We start from the raw sequence: 17,636 nt of genomic DNA on the forward strand, positions 1-17,636 counted from the left end.
TAAATCAAGAAAAAGACAGTCTTTGATAACATAAACAGGCAGTTTATAATTTTTGCTATAAATTAGAAAAATAGAATGTCTTTCAGCTATGGCTTGCCATATCATATTAAAGTAATTAGGATCTGCTGATGAAATTTTAGCATCTTGAATATTTAAAGTATAGCATCTTAGCCCACTATTTCCATAAATAATATTAGTCTGGTTTTCTCATCTTCTCATTAGTGAATACTACATCCTACTAAAAATAAAAATTTTTCATGTCAAAGTAACATGTCTATTACAGAAAATATCAAAGTACGGAAAAGTACAAAAGTGAAGGGACCACATATAATACACTACCTGGAAAGAAACAATTTTAAAAGTTGTTTTTCTATATAGAAATATTTTTTTAAATAAAAGTAGCAAAAAAAAAAAAAAAAAAAAAAAAGCCTGCTTTTTAAATTTTTCCTCATTTAATTATGTCATGTTGATAAATATTCTAATAACATTTTTTTAAATCCCCACCCAAGGATATGTTTCCATTGATGTTTAGAGAGGGTGGAAGGAAGGGAGGAGGGGAGACACATGGATTGGTTGCTTCCCACACACACCCAACCAGGACCAGGAATCAAATCCGACACCTTCAGTCTGACCACTGAGCAACACCCCCCTAGGGCTATATTGTAATATATTGTTAATAACAATGTAGTGGTAATGTATAGGTAGTCTTTAATTTATTTAACTAGCCCTCAATTGCTGCATATGGACGATATTTTTTGTTAATTCTCACCCAAGGATATTTTCCCATTGATTTTTAAGGAGAGTGGAAGAGAGAGGGAAAGACAGAGAGAAAGAAATAACGATGTGAGAGAAACACATCAATTGGTTGCCTTCTACACAAGCCCCCCAGGGCCCAGGCCAGGCAGGAGCCTGCAACCAGGTACATGTCCTTGACCGAACCCAGGACTGTCTGGTCCGCAGGCCGATGCTCTATACACTGATCCAAACGAGCTAGGGCTGGAAGATATTTTTTGAATGTGTAATAACAAACAATATGCAAACGTGTGTATCAGTTTAAAAGAAACTGTATAGTTTATTGAATGTATCCACTGTTTAGAATAGGCAAAGTACATCATACATAAATGAAAATTGGTGTGCAATTGTTGAGTATAAAGACACCTGTACCTTATTAATTTCTTCTTCAGAGCTACCTTTCATGACATCACTCCTAAGTCAAACATTTTTGGCACTTTTATTTTATTTTTTAATATATATATTTTATTGATTTTTTACAGAGAGGAAGGGTGAGGGATAGAGAGTGAGAAACATCCATCAGCTGCCTCCTGCTCACCCCCCACTGGGGATGTGCCCGCAACCAAGATACATGCCCTTGACTGGAATCGAACCCGCGACCCTTCAGTTCGCAGGCCGACGCTCTATCCACTGAGCCAAACCGGTTTCGGCTGGCACTTTTATTTTATGCTATTTGGCTCTCCTATTCATTTCTCACTCTGGACTCACCTTTTTACCTTTTTTTTTTTTTTTTTTTTTTTAAATAATCAGTTTAATAGTGGTTGCTGGACCAAAAAGATTGCTTTGTGTTAAGTAAATTATAACCTTTAAGTCCATTTATATCACCTCAGCTTTTATTTGACAGATACAAAAAATTGAAGGATTAATATCATACCGAGACCCTCATTTTTGGCGTCATTCTGCCAATATTGTGGCAGGAACAATTCATATACAAGTGACATCTGATGTGCTGGAACAAAGAATAGTACAGCAGGTAATAATCTTTTGTTTTTAAAGTAATTTCAATTGTAATTCTTGCATAAAATTGCATACATTATAATTTATACAGTTCAATGGTAATTTAACTGTTTGAAAATATCAGTCTTTCATCTGAGGATAACAAAATTTTGTATCCTAGGTTTTCTTTATATCCAAAACTGGATAAAATAAAATCAAGTTTTAGTATTTAGAGGATCAGTTAAATTAATGTAAAATAAAATTATTTATGATCCACCTTAATTCCCAATAGATGATCAAGAAATAAGTTATTATAAATGTAGCCCTAAATTAATTATAATATTAACATTGGCAGGGTATATGCTATAGTTGAAGATAGGGATCAAACACAGTTCTTGTATCCCTATCTGGACATACTGAATTGGAAGCAATAGCTGTTTCTTTTACTACTTTGAAAGTGAGATCAGAATTTACTCCTTGTTTAAAATTCTATTTTGTGCTCCCTTCGGCAGCACATATACAGAGAAGATTAGCATGGCCCATGCACAAGAATGTTATGCAGATTTGTCCAAGTGTTCCATATTTTAAACAAAAACAAAATCCTATCTAACATTTGCCCAAATAAATAATAAACATTATTTTGAGGATGTATCTTTGACTATTTGTAGCTGTAAAAAATGAAATATCAGTTATTTAAGACATGTGCATTAAATGCATTAACCTAAATGCTTTAAAATATATGGATTTTTTTTATAACAGGTTACAGGAATACTTAAAGATGCTGGAGTAAACAATTTAACAATTCAAGTGGAAAAAGAGGCATACTTTCAACATATGTCTGGCCTAAGTACTGGATTTCATGATGTCCTGGCTATGACAAAACAAATGGAGTCCATGAAATACTACAAAGATGGTACTTACATCATGTGAGATAACCAGGAATTACCTCTGGAATGTAAACAATGAAGATTAAATGACTAAGTATTAGAATATTGCCAGAAGGAAGAAAATTGAACACACTTGTACAGAAACATTTTGCCATATTTGAAAAAAAAAAAAAAAATTAAAGTTCCCTACTATTGAATCAAGGAATCTTAAAGGAAACTTAAATACAAAATGGAACATGCATTATTCAAGTCAAATCATTATTTGAATTATGTGTATAACAAGAATCTAAAAATTTGAGTGAATATGATATATCACATCATCTTTGAAGATGAACATAAAATGGCAGAATCAAGTGAAGACCAAATTATTCTGTGTTTACTTTGTGCCAGAAAGCATCTCCATTGTAAATAATGTATGTACATGTTTATTACAAACCCCAAATGAAAAATTTTAGTCGATTTTTTTGCATAGCTCTAGGATAAAAAAATGAAAGTTCTATATTTATGGATTTTCTGTATATAAAACTAGTTTCTAATTAAAACTTAAATCCATTAAGTAAAATCTGTATTGCCACTTTAAATGTAAAGTAAATTATTTGGGAGAAACTTCAACCACTGATAATGAGACAAGCAGTGAGACTAGGGAAGTATAACTACAGTTTTTGATGTATTACAAAAACCAACCACTCTGTAAAATAAATTTTTTTTTACTTTTGGTAATATTTGCAAATGAATACTACTTTATTAAGGTGAAGAACTTAATACTAAGTTGTGTCCATGTTATTCACTCACTTCTGCCTCTAAAGTAGAATACTACATTTCTTATTATGCATCTGGCATTCCTAGTTGTTTATCAAGCTGGTATCCAAGCAACGTTAGGCTTTTCATCTTTTCATTTAGTTTCACATGTTGTGGAATAGCCATTTTAGAGTCATAAATAATTGTCAACTCAATTTAATTTTCTGCCCATAAATTAAATGTTCTTTTTTTGGTACATGTAGATATATAAGAAATATCAAAATATAGGTAGTCATTAAAGTCCATAAACACTCGGGCACCATGAAATCAAAATATCCTATAACTATTTTCTATAAAAATATCTAATTTATATATTTTTTAATTTCTAATTTAAAAGGCATATACATTCTGAAAAGACTGTATAATAGATATATAATAATATATGCAGTTTTATAAACACCAAAGAACATTGTCCAAAAGAAACTTTTGAATATCTGTTTATTTATAAGAATCTAAATATTTTCATTCTTAGACTAGAAATTTTGATAAGTAGGATGAATTAATTTTAGTATGGGTACTATTTTCTAATCTAACATAATGGCAAATATGTAATGTAAATCATATTTTTGTCTTACTAATTTTAATATGTGAGAGGTTTAGAAATTTGTTATAACTTATTTGAATAATCCTTGTCTTCTCTTTACACATTATCTGGTCCAAAATCTTCAAAATTAAAAATTTATGAATGGTGGGAAAATAAATGCATATTGGCGTTTCAATGCAACTTTTGTACATTAAAAATTTTTAGGTACCGTATATAGGTACAATGAATATTACACCATTATTAAGCTTATCATTTCCCTTAGAAGGCATATAAACAACAGGAAAATAAAATGAATGTGACTGAGAGAAGAAGGCAGGGCTGAAGATTAAGGGGGGTCCAGGTAGAAAGCAGGGAAACTCCACATTGAAGAGCACCTAGGTACTGGTTCCAGCTCATACAAACCATGTGACTTTAGACAAATCAGTTTCGAGTATCTTTTTTTTCTCTCTCGTACATAAAATCAAAATTCAATCTCAAATTCATAGGGTTATGAGGAACAAAAGGAATAATGTAAGAAGAAATTGAAAGTTGAAAAGGGCTAAATAAAGTTAAAGGATTTTTAATATTTTAAACTTGACTTCAGAGGTTGCTTTTATTAATTTGTCACTTTTTTCTATTGAAATCAGCATCTGAGAGATTAATTAATATTATATTAAGTGAACAAACAAGCTTAAAATAATACCCCAAACAGAAGCTGTTTATAGTTCGTTTGCCCCAAGAAGGGTGGTGGTGGTGGTGGTGGTGGTGGTGGTGGTGAACAAACCTATTGATTTCTCTTTCATCTCTTCCCAATTCTCTCCTTTTCCTTCCTTTCCAGCTATTGTTTTCCCTTCTTACAATTTAGGCAATGGTGATTTCCACTTAGAATAAACATTACGTCTGTTAAAGTACAGATTGTTTCTAGTACATGATAATTGATCAAACTTTACACTTTTCTCATTCCAGCAAAAGAATGAGGCTACACTATTATATAGTAAGATATCCCTAAGGGATCCTGGCTTTACTTTAAATTTAGATTATTGTTCTCCCCTAAAATATTCACTATATTAATTCAGAGATGGCCAGGTCGGTGTGGCTCAGTGGTAGAGCATAGACCTATGAACTAAGAGATGACGGTTTGATTACCAGTCAGGGCACATGCTTGATCCCCAATCATGCAGGAGGCATCCAATCAATGATTCTCTTTCATCACTGATGTTTTTATCTCTCCCTCTCCCTCTCTGAAATCTATATATTAAAAAAAAAAGCATGTACTCATGATAGCTAAAAGCTGGACACAATCCAATGTCCATCAGGAGAAAGGATAAAATGTGGTATACTTTATTCATAATGGAATACTACTCAACAGTTGTTTTTTTAATTAGTTACAAACAATATAGGTGATTCTCAAAAACATGTTAAGTGGCCCTAGCCAGTTTGGCTTAGTGGATAGAGCATTGGCCTGTGGACTGAAGGGTCCCGGGTTTGTCTCTGGTCAAGGGCACATGCCTGGGTTGGGGCCTCAATCACCAGTAGGGGGTGTGCAGGAGGCAGCAGATCAATGATTCTCCCATCAATGTTTCTATCTCTCCCTCTTCCTTCCTCTCTGAAATCAATAACAATACATTTTTTAAAAACCAAAAACATATTAAGTGAAAGAAGCCAACAGCATGGAAGGGACCTGGAGAGTAGCATTCTAAGTGAAATAAGTCAGAGAAAGACAAGTATCACATGCTCTCATTCATATGTGGAATCTAATTAACAAAATAAACTTGATGAATGAAGGGGATCCAGAGACATGGAAGCATGGGAGAGTGCAGAATCTCAGAGGGACGACTGGAGAGGGTAGGTGTGTGGGAGATAATCAACCAAAGACCTGGTATGCACATATGTATAACCCATGGACATAGACAGTGGGGTGGTGAGGGCCTGGGGCAGGGGGTTGGGGTGGGCTGGATGAGGTTGATGGGGGGAGGAGGGAAAAGGGACATATGTAATACTTTCAAGATTTTTAAAATAAAAAGGCGCCAAACACAAGAATTCATACTGTATGATTCCTTGTATATGAACTCCAAAAGCAGAGAAGACTATGGTAATCAAGCACAGAAAATGGTTTGTATTAACGATTACTATCATAACAAATTACCACAAACTTACAGTTCTGAAGGTCAAACATCCAGTACGGGTCTTACAGGGCTAAAATCAAGGTGCTTGCAGAGCTGCATTTCCTTCTAGGGGAGAAGCCATTTCCTGGTTCATTCAGGCTAATTGAATTCAGTCCTTGTGGACGTAGGACTGAGGTCCCTGTTTGCTGGTGCTTCCAGCTTCTACAGGCCACCTACATTCCTTGGCTTGTGACCTCCTTCCTCTAGCTACAGGGTCAGCAACAGCTGGACATATGCTTCTCCCATTTCTGGTATCTCTTGACTCTTCTCCCACTATAGCATCTTTCTCTGACCACCTCTTCCCCCATCCTCCTCTACCCTCAAGGCCTCACGTGGTGGCAGTGAACCCACCCACGCAATCGGTAATTCCTATCTCAAGGTCTTCCGAGCCTCTTTTGTCGGCTAAATTAGTCTGGTCTTTTCATATTCACAGGTCTAGACATTAGGGCAAGAACATTTTTTAAAAAACATTTTATTTGATTTCAGGGAGGAAGGGAAGGGGAGAGAGAAAAACATCAATGATGAGAGAGACTCATTGATTGGCTACCTCCTGCGTGCTTCACATTGGGGATTGAGCCCACAAGCTGGGTACATGCCCTGACCAGGGAATCAAACTGTGACTTCCTGGTTTATAGGTCGACGCTCAACCACTGACCCACACCTGCCTGGCTATTCTTAATATTATATGCCAGCACAGTGTGCCATGGAATAAGTTTTTATTCACTTATTATACAGGGCACTCAGACATCAATTAATGAAATTCATGTCCTCTCTTGTTTATTTCTGTAACTTCCTCCCTGTATTTTCTCAATCTTTTTTTCTCTCTTATTTTCATTTTAATATTTTTTTTATTTTTCAATTACAGTTGACATTGAACAACATAGTGGCTAGACCTTTATATAACTTACAAAATTATCACCCCATAAATCTAGTATCCTTCTGAGACCATACATAGTTATTAAAATATTAACTGTAATCCCTATTATTTTGCATCTCAGTAACTTTTTTATAACTAGCAATTTGTACATCTTTTTTTTACAGAAAGGAAGGGAGAGAGAAAGAGAGCTAGAAACGTTGATGAGAGAGAGACATCGACCAGCTGCCTCTTGCACACCCCCTACCAGAGATGTACCCACAACCAATGTACATGCCCTTGACCGGAATCGAACCTGGGACCTTTCAGTCCGCAGACCAACGCTCTACCACTGAGCCAAACCGGTTTTGGCAATTTGTACATCTTAGTCCCTTTTCCCTTTTCACTCTTCCCCTCAACTCCCATTTGGCAAACATTGATTTAGTCTCTAAATCTATAAGCTTGTTCCTATTTGGTTAATTCATTTATTTTGGGGGGGTTTTTTGTGTGTGTTTTTAGCTTCCACGTTTAAGAAAAATCATGTTTCTCAGTCTGACTTATTTCACTTAGCATAATACCCTCTAGGTCCATCCTTGCTGTTGCAAGTGACAAGATTTCATTCTTTTTTATGGCTGAGTAATATCCCATTGTATACATGTATACCACCATCTTTATCCATTTGGCTATCGGTGGAAGATGGACACTTAGGTTGCTTCCGTAGCTTGGCTATTGTAAATCATGCTGAATGGTGTATTTTTTAATTAATGTTTTGGTTATTGCTTTAATCTCATTGGTTGTTATCTTAATCTCCTATCCCAAACCTGCTATCCCTTAAAAGCTGTTCATCTTTTAGTCTTCTTTGTTTCAGTTACTCAGGTCAAAACCTGAGTCATCCTTGATTCCTTTTCTTTCACTCAAACCATGCAAGCCATCAGGACCCGGCAAGTCTTTCTATAAAATATTTCTAGAACCCTTCTGTCGAGCACTACCAGAACCATCTAAGCCATTATCTTTTGCCTGGCCTCTTACAAGAGCCTCTTTGAGGCTCCCCTAGCTTCACTTTCTCTTGTTTCTCCAACTCCCCCTCACTTATATAACCTTACAGTGATTAAGGTTATCTTTTTGAAAGCTGGATTATGCCACACCTTGGTTTAAAACCCTCCAGCCTGGCCTCGGTGGCTCAGTGGTTAAGCATCCACCTATCAACCAGGAGATCATGGTTCAATTCCCTGTCAGGGCACATGCCCGGATTGTGGGCTGGTCCTCAGTGGGGAGTGTGTAGGGCAGCCCATTGGTTTCTCTCTCATTGATTTTTTTCCCGCCTCTCTATCCTCACTTCCTTTCTTTAAAAACAAAACAAAACACATCAGTAGCCGGGACCGGTTTGGCTCAAGTGGATAGAGCGACGGCCTGGGGACTGAAAGGTCCCGGGTTCGATTCCGGTCAAGGGCATGTAACTTGGTTGCGGGCGCATCCCCAGTAGGGGGTGTGCAAGAGGCAGCTGATCGATGATTCTCTCTCATCGATGTTTCTAACTCTCTATCCCTCTCTCTTCCTCTCTGTGAAAAATCAATAAAATATATTTTAAAAAAAAACACATCAGTAAAAATATTTAAACAAATGTATGTCAATTTTAAAAAAAAACTCTAAAAGCTTTCACTTCACATATAGTCCAGATTCCTCATCTTGGTTTACTGGACTTGTATAATTTTGCCCTTTCCAATTTCTTTGATCGCATATGCACTGCTACATACCACTATATATACAGTACACCAGAGAGAGAGAGAGAGAGAGAGAGAGAGAGAGAGAGAGAGAGAGAGAGAGAGAGAGAGAGAGAGAGAGAAACGGTCTAGGTTATATTGAAAGTGTGTTAATAAGTAGGATTAGAAACATACTGTTTCTCCTGCTTCTCAAACTGCGGCTGCTCCACTGTCACTTTCCAAGGCCACACCTGGTGGCACATCAACCCGCCTCGCAGGGGCCGGGCCGGAGAGCGCAGGCGCAGAGCCCGACGCAGGGACGCCGCAGCCTCGCTCTGGCCCCGCCCCGCCTCGCTCTGGCCCCGCCCCGTCTCGAACTCCGTCGCGGGATCGCATTCTCGGGAATCGGCAGCCGCCAATGGGAAGGGAGCGAGTGCCGCGAACAGGCCAATGGGGAGAGCGCGGCGCGGAGTTTAAACCTGCGGCCGGGCCGGCGTCCCGGCGTGCTGCGGCGGACGGTTGTCGGTCTGGTCGGGTTTATCCCCCGCTCCCGGGGGCTCTCCCGTTCTCTGCTTCTCCGCTGAGCTGCTGCCTGGGGAAGAGGAAGCCATGGCGCTCCGGGTCACCAGGGTGAGCTGCTGCGGACGGGAGAGGCGCTGCCTTCCTCGCTCCGTGCTCTTCCTATCTCGACTGCGGAGCCCCCCCACCCCCCGCCCGGGCGGGAGCGGACCCCGGCGGAGATTTGGGGAGGAGGACACGGGTGTTGGTGGGCCCCTGGTGGGAGCTTGGAGATCTGACCGGCCTAGAGAGGAAGGTGACAGAGATCTGGATGGGCCTCGGATAAATACTGGGGGAGGGGCGGCTGTTGGAGGTGATAGAGGGGGAAATACTACCAACAATTAGATAAATATTTTTAATTTATTATTTTTAAGCCTATTATTTTTTTAATTAATTAATTTATTTATTTTAAAGCCGAAGATCTCCGGCAATTGGAGACCTTTATTTCCTTTTAAACGTAAATTCGTGGTATTTTAGGGCCAGCCGGGACTAATCGGCAATCCCTCCATATGAGAGCGAAGGGATTATGGAAGGAAACTGGCTTGTCACAGTCTTAGCTAGACCCTCTGGTTCTCAACCGACTTCCGTCCTAAAACCCTCTCTTGGCTCATCTTAAACCCCCCTTTTCCTCTCCCCCCCTTTCAGCCAGCTCTCAAATTATCTTGCTTCTTTCAGAACACGAAAATGAATGCTGAAAATAAGGCGAAGATCAGTATAGCAGGCGCAAAGCGCGTGCCTGTGGCCACCACTGCAACCTCCAAGGCCGGGCTGAGGCCCAGAACAGCCCTTGGCGACATCGCCAACAATGTCAGTGAACAGCCACAGGCCAAATTGCCTCTAAAAAAGGTAACTATCTTCCCAGCCTCCTCCAGGCGTATCTAATCGTCCACTTTCCAAATGTGACCCTGGATAGAAAAACATTTCATTCTCTCCCATTCATTTACAGGAGGCAAAAACATTAGCTGCTGGAAAAGTTATTGCTAAAAAACTACCAAAACCTGTGGAGAAGGCCCTGGAGCCTGCATCTGTCCGTGCTCATGCGCCTGTGCCTGTGCCTGTGCCTGTGCTGGAACCAGCACAGGAGCCCCAACCTGAGCCTGTTAAAGAAGAAAAACTTTCTCCTGAGCCTATTTTGGTAAACTTCCTTTACTATTTTAGAGTCTGTTGTTTCTTTACGAACCTCATTTTATATTCCAATGCATGGAATAGCATTTGATCTAGAGTCAGGTCTAATCAGTGGCACCTATTGGATTCAAACCCAGGCATTTCTGGCTTCACAACTTGTGCTTTTTTATTGCTGTTAATCCTCACCATAGGATATTTTTTTCCATTGATTTTTAGAGAGTAGAAAGGAAGGAGAGAGGGAGAGAGAGGTGGGAAAAGAGAGAGAAAGGAAACATTGATCATTGGTGTGAAAGAGATGCACCTGACCATGCCAGGATCAAACTTGCAACCCAGATACCTGCCCTTGAATCCAACTGCAACCCTTCCCACTCTCTAACTAATGAGCATCACCGGCCAAGGCACAACCTATGCTTTTTAATATAAATATGTTTTTATTGATTTCAGAGAGAGAGAAACATCGATGATAAGAGAGAACCATAGATTGGCTGCTCCTGCACACTCCACACTGGGAATCAGCCCAGGCATATGTGCCCTTGACCAGAATCAAACCGTTAACACTTCAATCTGCAGGCTGGTGCTCTATCCACTGAGCCAAACCTGCTAGGGCACAACCTAATGCTTTTAATCGGTTTGGTGTTGAGTAGTAACTGTCTGGACCAAAGATTGAGTTGTCTTTGATACAAGTCATTTCTGACCAGAATTTATTGACTGAAAACAGATTGTTCTCTTGAATCTTTTTTATTCACTCGCTAATTAATAATTAATAAGCCTGTAATATATAATGGTGTAAAGCAGAAAGAAAATGGAACTCTCCGAAAATAAGTAAAAAGATGAGTTAGCTTCAAAAACCAAGAATTAATGTATTTACTGTGAAGGAAAAATAGGTCATCTGGAAGAAGCTGTTTTGCTGAAATTACAATGAACTATATTCTGAAGCCAATTGGGAAAAATCTGTAAATGTCATTCAGCCTGACTTCTTATATGGAAGGGTTTAAGATTTAAGGCTCCTGCTTTAGTATTGACCTTCTGGACCTAGCTCATGCATAATCTCTAATTGGCCGTACCACACTGCCTGAGGTTTCCTTGAAAGTCTCATACTGATTCTTGACTTTCCCACTGCCTTTCATTTAGCTAGAAATCTTTTCAGCCTTCAAAACATCTCAGAGCCCTAACCAGTTTGGCTCAGTGGATAGAGCATCAGCCTGGGGACTGAAGGGTCCCAGGTTCGATTCCGATCAAGGCCATGTACCTTGGTTTCTGTCACTTCGCCAGTGAGGGGTGTGGGGAAGGCAGGTGATCAATGTTTCTCTCTCATCGATATTTCTAACTCACTATCCTCCTTCCCCCTCTGTAGAAAACCAATTTTATATATATATATATATATATATATATATATATATATATATATATAAATTTTTTTTAAGATAGTGAATAAATGTAAAAAGAAGGTATTTTTCCTTTAAGGAATGAAATACATAACTATCAGCAAACGATTTCTTGAGTTGGTACCAATAATCTGTTCTTTATTCCCAGATTTTAAATTCCTCTTTGCTATTAATTTTAAAAGTCTCTCTCTTTCAAGGTTGATACTCCCTCTCCAAGCCCAATGGAAACATCTGGCTGTGCCCCTGCAGAAGAGTATCTGTGCCAGGCTTTCTCTGATGTAATGCTTGCAGTGAATGATGTGGATGCAGAAGATGGAGCTGATCCAAACCTTTGTAGTGAATATGTGAAAGATATCTATACTTATCTGAGACAAGTTGAGGTCAGTATTATTATTAGAATCTTTGAATCTTTGTGGGGGGGTTTTCTAAACTGCATCTAAATTTATTAGATATTTTCCATTAATAGTTTAGAATAATTTAAGTTGGATGTGAGAAAAACATTTAACAATAAATCCCACTTTCAAATTCTCCATTGAATAAAAAAAAAAAATCACTAAACCAACTTAGGAAGTCTGTATCTGCCATTTTGAACAGGGATAGTTTGAAGTTAAAGTAGATACTACCATGGTTCTAACAAATTACACAGGTTGGATGATGTATTTATTTATATCTGTCACAGTCAGAAAGTGGCAAGTCCCAAACTCTGGGTTTAAGGAGGTAGATGGTAAAAGAGAATATGTTGGAAAAGCTATAGCTACCTCCAACACAAGGCCTTTGGGGTCAATGTGGCTGATGTGCATGTGGTATCAGGGAAATTTTTTTGTGTAAAGTTTTTTATTTCATCCCACTTCTGAAACTTTATTTTAGTGGCATCACCTTTACCCTTCTCCACCCCAAAAAGGGAAAACATTCTGTATGCTAACATAAGTTATGCGTTACCAGATTTACCCAATTTTTGGTAATGCATACTCTTCCCTTGGCATCATTAACATCTTAATTCTCTTGCCTGTTTCTTTCTGGCATCTCCATTTTCTACATGATTTCCCTGCAAGATGACTTCCTTGCTAGGACCAGCTTTCTGTTTTGGGTTTATCCTCCCTTCTTAAAGTTGTTGTTCTAACTTTGGAGGAGAGGATTCAGCAGACGTATGTGCCGCTCCTTGATGGTTCATTCTTCACCTTATCTATGGGTGTTTTGGGGGGTTAAACCCTGGGGCAGGAGAATGGTAGTAGCACGAGGGTTCCAGCTGATCTGAGAGCTGCTGCTGTTTTTCTCTACTTGATAAAGCTCAGGTTTGGGTTTTAGAGTCTTAGGTGTAAAGACTGGAGATAGTAGTAGAGTATCTTTAGTTGGGAACAAGTGGGTACAGGGTGTGGGCCAATGGCAACAATGGTGAGTTGAACTCAGATCTGCCAATACAAATTGTCACTGTTCTATTTAATGACTGTGTGCTTTTTCCCTTCAGTGATATGAATGGCTGAGCTAAGGACTGCTTGAGATTCTAAATGCTCCAGAGCTATTATGTGGTGACTATTTCTGGAGTCTTGTTTTTAATAATAATCAGCATTTCTTTTGCAGGAAGAGCAAGCAGTCAGACCAAAATACCTACTGGGTCGTGAAGTCACTGGAAATATGAGAGCCATCCTAATTGATTGGCTGATTCAGGTTCAGATGAAATTCAGGTTACTGCAGGAGACCATGTACATGACTGTTTCCATTATTGACCGGTTCATGCAGGTGAGCATAATGCAATAATTGAGAATTCTTCCCTCCAGGTGTCTTCCCCACCTTTTTCATAACTCTGTCTCCTTTTCAAATGCATATTACTTATTCATCCAGTTGAAATTCCCATTGTAGAATAATTGTGTGCCCAAGAAGATGCTGCAGCTGGTTGGCGTCACTGCCATGTTTATTGCGAGCAAATATGAAGAAATGTACCCTCCAGAAATCGGTGACTTTGCCTTTGTGACTGACAACACTTACACTAAGCTCCAAATCAGACAGATGGAAATGAAGATTCTGAGAGCTTTAAATTTTTCCTTGGGTCGCCCTCTACCCCTGCATTTCCTTCGGAGAGCATCTAAGATCGGAGAGGTACAGATATCTTGAGAAACCTCTGGTGTGGTATATTAGAGAATATATTGCTGGCCGTGCAGATCTAATTCAACTGACTTATACCTGACTACATGGGGAAGGAATAATTCTTTATTTCTAGTCAGGCTGTATATTAATATTACTAAGGCCTTCCATGGGCAATTGCACTTAAGAGTTTTTAAGCAAATATTTGTGCTTACAGTTATGGACATACTGGTATTGACAAGGCAAATTTTTGACAGCAGCTCAGTGATCTGTGTGTGGATTTTATTCCAGGTTGATGTGGAGCAACATACCTTGGCCAAATACCTGATGGAACTCACTATGTTAGACTATGATATGGTGCATTTTCCTCCTTCTCAGATTGCAGCAGGAGCTTTTTGCTTAGCACTGAAAATTCTCAATAACGGTGAATGGGTAAGCTCTGTCCCACAGACCTAGGTTGCCCTAAGCTTTTACATTGTAAATAGTATTTGCCTGAATGCAGAACTGTTTTAATTAAAAGACAATTCAGATGATTCCTACATGTGGCATCTATGGAGGGAATGATTAAAAATGATATCCTGTTTGTGAAGTCTTCATAGAATGCTTTCATTTAATTACCTAATTTCATCTTTCTGTATCCCCTTGAGAAAAGCAGAACAGCTGCTACTCTTTATAGATGGAGAAGTACAAGCAAAAAAAATGACATACTAGAAGTTTATTCATATTGGTTGATTCAACAAGTATTTCTATGTGCCATGTGCTACCCTCAGCCTAGGAATAGAATTATGAAGGAGAAGGTGGACCTCAAGGAGTTTGAAGTCTAGGTTTGGATTGGACAAGTCAGCAATTACAAAGTGTATCAGTTTGAGCACATTAGTGTATGATAGGTTTATGGACAGGATCTTAGAGAAGCATGAAAAAAGAATGCCTAGGGAAGAAGGGGTCTAAAGCTTGTCTTAAATTTCAGTGATAAACAGTCTTCCTATCATACTCTTGAATGATATCTAAAAACTTGATGAAAACCACTGTTGATGAGCATTATTAACATTAACTCTTATTGTCACAGACACCAGTTCTACAGCATTACCTGTCATACACTGAAGAATCCCTTCTCCTTGTTATGCAACACCTCGCTAAGAACATAGTCATGGTGAATTGTGGGCTTACAAAGCATATGGTAAGTCAATCAGTGACACTTTGGGATGTTGTGGGGAAAGTGAAAATAAGACTTCATAGCCTGTACAGTGTGGCTCAGTGGTTGAGCACTGACCCATGAACCAGGAGGACAGGGTTTGATTCCCTGTCAGAGTACATGTCCAGGTTGCAGGCTCCACCTCCAGTAAGGGTCATGCAAGAGGCAGCAGATAAATGTTTCTCTCTCTGAAAACAATAAAAGTATATTTTTAAATAAAATAAAAAATAAAGACTTCATGCCTGTAAATGCATAGCTTATTTTTAAGGACATGGTGTTTTATGTCAATGATGAGGAATGCCAGCCATTGAGCCCTATAAGGGCCCACAATATCATTTGGTCTGGCCCTGCCAAGGCATTAGGGGTGAGTTAATTAAATGTTCACCTTAATACAGCAGGCTAATTTTTAAATTGGTAATTTAGTGTGGCCCACAAATGATGTTATAAATATCCAAATGGCTCTTGGCAGAGAAAGGGTTCCCCACCCGTTTTACATGAATGCCTGTACCACTATTCTTTTTATGTTTTCTCTTTTCCTTCATTAATTACTGTGCTTTTCTCTTCCAGACTATCAAGAACAAGTATGCCACATCTAAGCACGCTAAGATCAGCACTCTAGCACAGCTAAATTCTGCACTAGTTAAAGATTTAGCCAAGGCTGTGGCAAAGGTGTAACTTGTGAACTTGCAAATACAATTAGCACCATGTGCTTTCTGTATATATGATATGTTACATTTACTTTTAATAAAGCTGTGGTCCTTTTTACTTCCTATACCTTAATTCATTTGAATGTGGCTACTTTCTACTCTAGGGTACCTTAAAAGGTGTATTAAAGATGTGGTGGGGAATATAGAATATAAAAAGTGCTTTCAATTAACTTGGGGACCCAACTAATAATATATATATAACTGTTGCTTATATGGTTTGTTTTATGTATCTGGTACCTGGTTTTTACTTTAATAATACAAGTTACTGAGATCATGAAGGCATTCAAAATTCTTAACTTCCATAGAGCATACTGCAAGTAAGCCCAGTGATCATGGAGCAGATCATGGAACCTAGCTGCCTGGTTCTACTTAAAAGTCTGCCACCTCATCCCTAGTCCCCCTGTTCTCTGTTTCTTCTGGTGGTTGATTCCAATAATTCTAATCTAGTTTTACCACTATTTCTTAGATTACCAAATTTAGTGTCAACTTTTTAACTGGAAAAAATAACTTTATATTCTAAACCTAACCTACTTGACTTTTTGTTTGTTGGTTTTATTGGTTGAGAAAATAAATGGGGCTCCTAAAACATACAAAAGTATCTTTAAAATTTTAATTTATCCCTCCCCCAACTTTCCTACACCTCAGTCCATCCACCTGAAGGATGTCAACAGTTGGAATGTATCCTTACATGATTTCTATAAACATAATCATGCATGTAAATTGTTGATATTTTAAAAAATAGGACTATTGTACATACTCAGCAATTTTCAACATGTATAGACCTTAACCTATATTTGCGTATTATATTCCATATACTATAATGTATTCAGTCATTCTCCTGTTGACATTCAGATTGGTTTTTTTCTCTTTGTCTCTATAAGCAATGTTGTTTAAATGTCATTAAATACCATGTTTTGTTAATGTACACTGGGTTCTCCAAAGAGTATGTGTAATCTAATTTCTAGTGGGTGCTGCCAGGGAACTTTCTCAATGTCATCAGCAATGTGCAAAAGTGTGTTTTCTCTGCAGTCTTGCCAGAACTATAGGTAACCATCTTCAATTTCTGTGAAGTTGGCAAAAAAAATATTCTGCTTTGCTTGCTGTTTTAATTTATACTGTTAAAGGCTACTTGAATAAATTTTTGTTGTCTACTAACTTGTCAAATTGTAAGGCTTTCCCAATTTGTCATTTGCCCTTTAACTTCATTTTGTCATCTGCCATTACACTCTTAAAAGTTATATTATTAAATCTATTTTTTTTTTCTTGTTGCTTTTCGATTTTCAGTGTTAAGGTCAAATCCATCCCCAAACCATAAATACCTAAGATTTCCCATTTAGATTTTTAATCACTGTGGTCTGAGGTAGGAATCTTTAGATGGGTTCCTATTCATGCCATTACCATATGGTTAAAATCCTGTCCAACTAAACTGAAACATCAATGACCATCTATTGCTTCCTGATCTACTTGTTTTTTCCTGCGATAAACAATGTAAAACTATATTACCTAGACTTAGAATACCAAATCTAGCCTATCACTATTTTTCAAATATGTTGAGCTATTTTCAAACACATGCACTTTAGTCTGTTGTTACTAAAGTGTTAGAATTTAATTATATAACTAGAGGCCAGGTGCACAATACTCGCGCACTGGGGGTGTAGGAGGATCCCTCAGCCAGACCTGCACCTCACAATCCAGGACCCCTTTGGGGATGTCAGCCTGCTGGCTTAGGCCTGTTCCCCACAGGGAGCCTAAGCTGGCAGTTGGATATCCCCAGAGGGATCCTTAGCACTGCAGCAGAGGCTCCTACCACGGCTGCTGCACTAGCCAGCAGTGAGCCCGGCTTCTGGCTAAGTGGCGGTCCCTCTTTGGGAGCGGACTGACCACCAGGGTGCAGTTCCTGCGTTGAGCTTCTGCCCCCTGGTGGTCATTGTGTGTC

At 38.6% G+C, this 17,636-nt stretch overlaps 2 protein-coding genes across 3 annotated transcripts in view; both read left to right on the forward strand.

Annotated features, from left to right (window-relative positions):
* SLC30A5 (solute carrier family 30 member 5) overlaps positions 1 to 4,529 on the forward strand; it is a 30,784-nt gene extending 26,255 nt beyond the window's left edge. The window contains exons 15-16 of the mRNA XM_084880895.1: positions 1,637 to 1,765; positions 2,488 to 4,529. Of these exons, the coding sequence (XP_084737021.1) occupies positions 1,637 to 1,765; positions 2,488 to 2,658 (300 nt within the window). The 3' untranslated portion in view covers positions 2,659 to 4,529. The remainder of the gene's footprint in view (positions 1 to 1,636; positions 1,766 to 2,487) is intronic.
* Positions 4,530 to 9,101: 4,572 nt separating this feature from the next.
* Positions 9,102 to 15,765, forward strand: CCNB1 (cyclin B1). 2 transcript variants are annotated; one of them, XM_084880923.1, is made up of 9 exons: positions 9,102 to 9,284; positions 9,888 to 10,058; positions 10,159 to 10,347; positions 11,905 to 12,102; positions 13,301 to 13,459; positions 13,580 to 13,816; positions 14,093 to 14,233; positions 14,868 to 14,978; positions 15,561 to 15,765. In XM_084880923.1, exons 1-9 carry the CDS (start codon positions 9,264 to 9,266, stop codon positions 15,666 to 15,668), a joined length of 1,335 nt encoding a protein of 444 aa, XP_084737049.1. In that variant the 5' UTR covers positions 9,102 to 9,263; the 3' UTR covers positions 15,669 to 15,765. The 2 variants fall into 2 exon arrangements, with proteins under 2 accessions (XP_084737049.1, XP_084737050.1); XM_084880924.1 differs by having other exon boundaries at positions 9,104 to 9,284; positions 11,920 to 12,102.
* The last annotated feature ends 1,871 nt before the right edge of the window (positions 15,766 to 17,636 follow it).

The sequence above is a fragment of the Pipistrellus hanaki genome, assembly GCF_964339955.1.
Source record: "Pipistrellus hanaki genome assembly, chromosome: 4".
Lineage (NCBI taxonomy): Eukaryota > Metazoa > Chordata > Mammalia > Chiroptera > Vespertilionidae > Pipistrellus > Pipistrellus hanaki.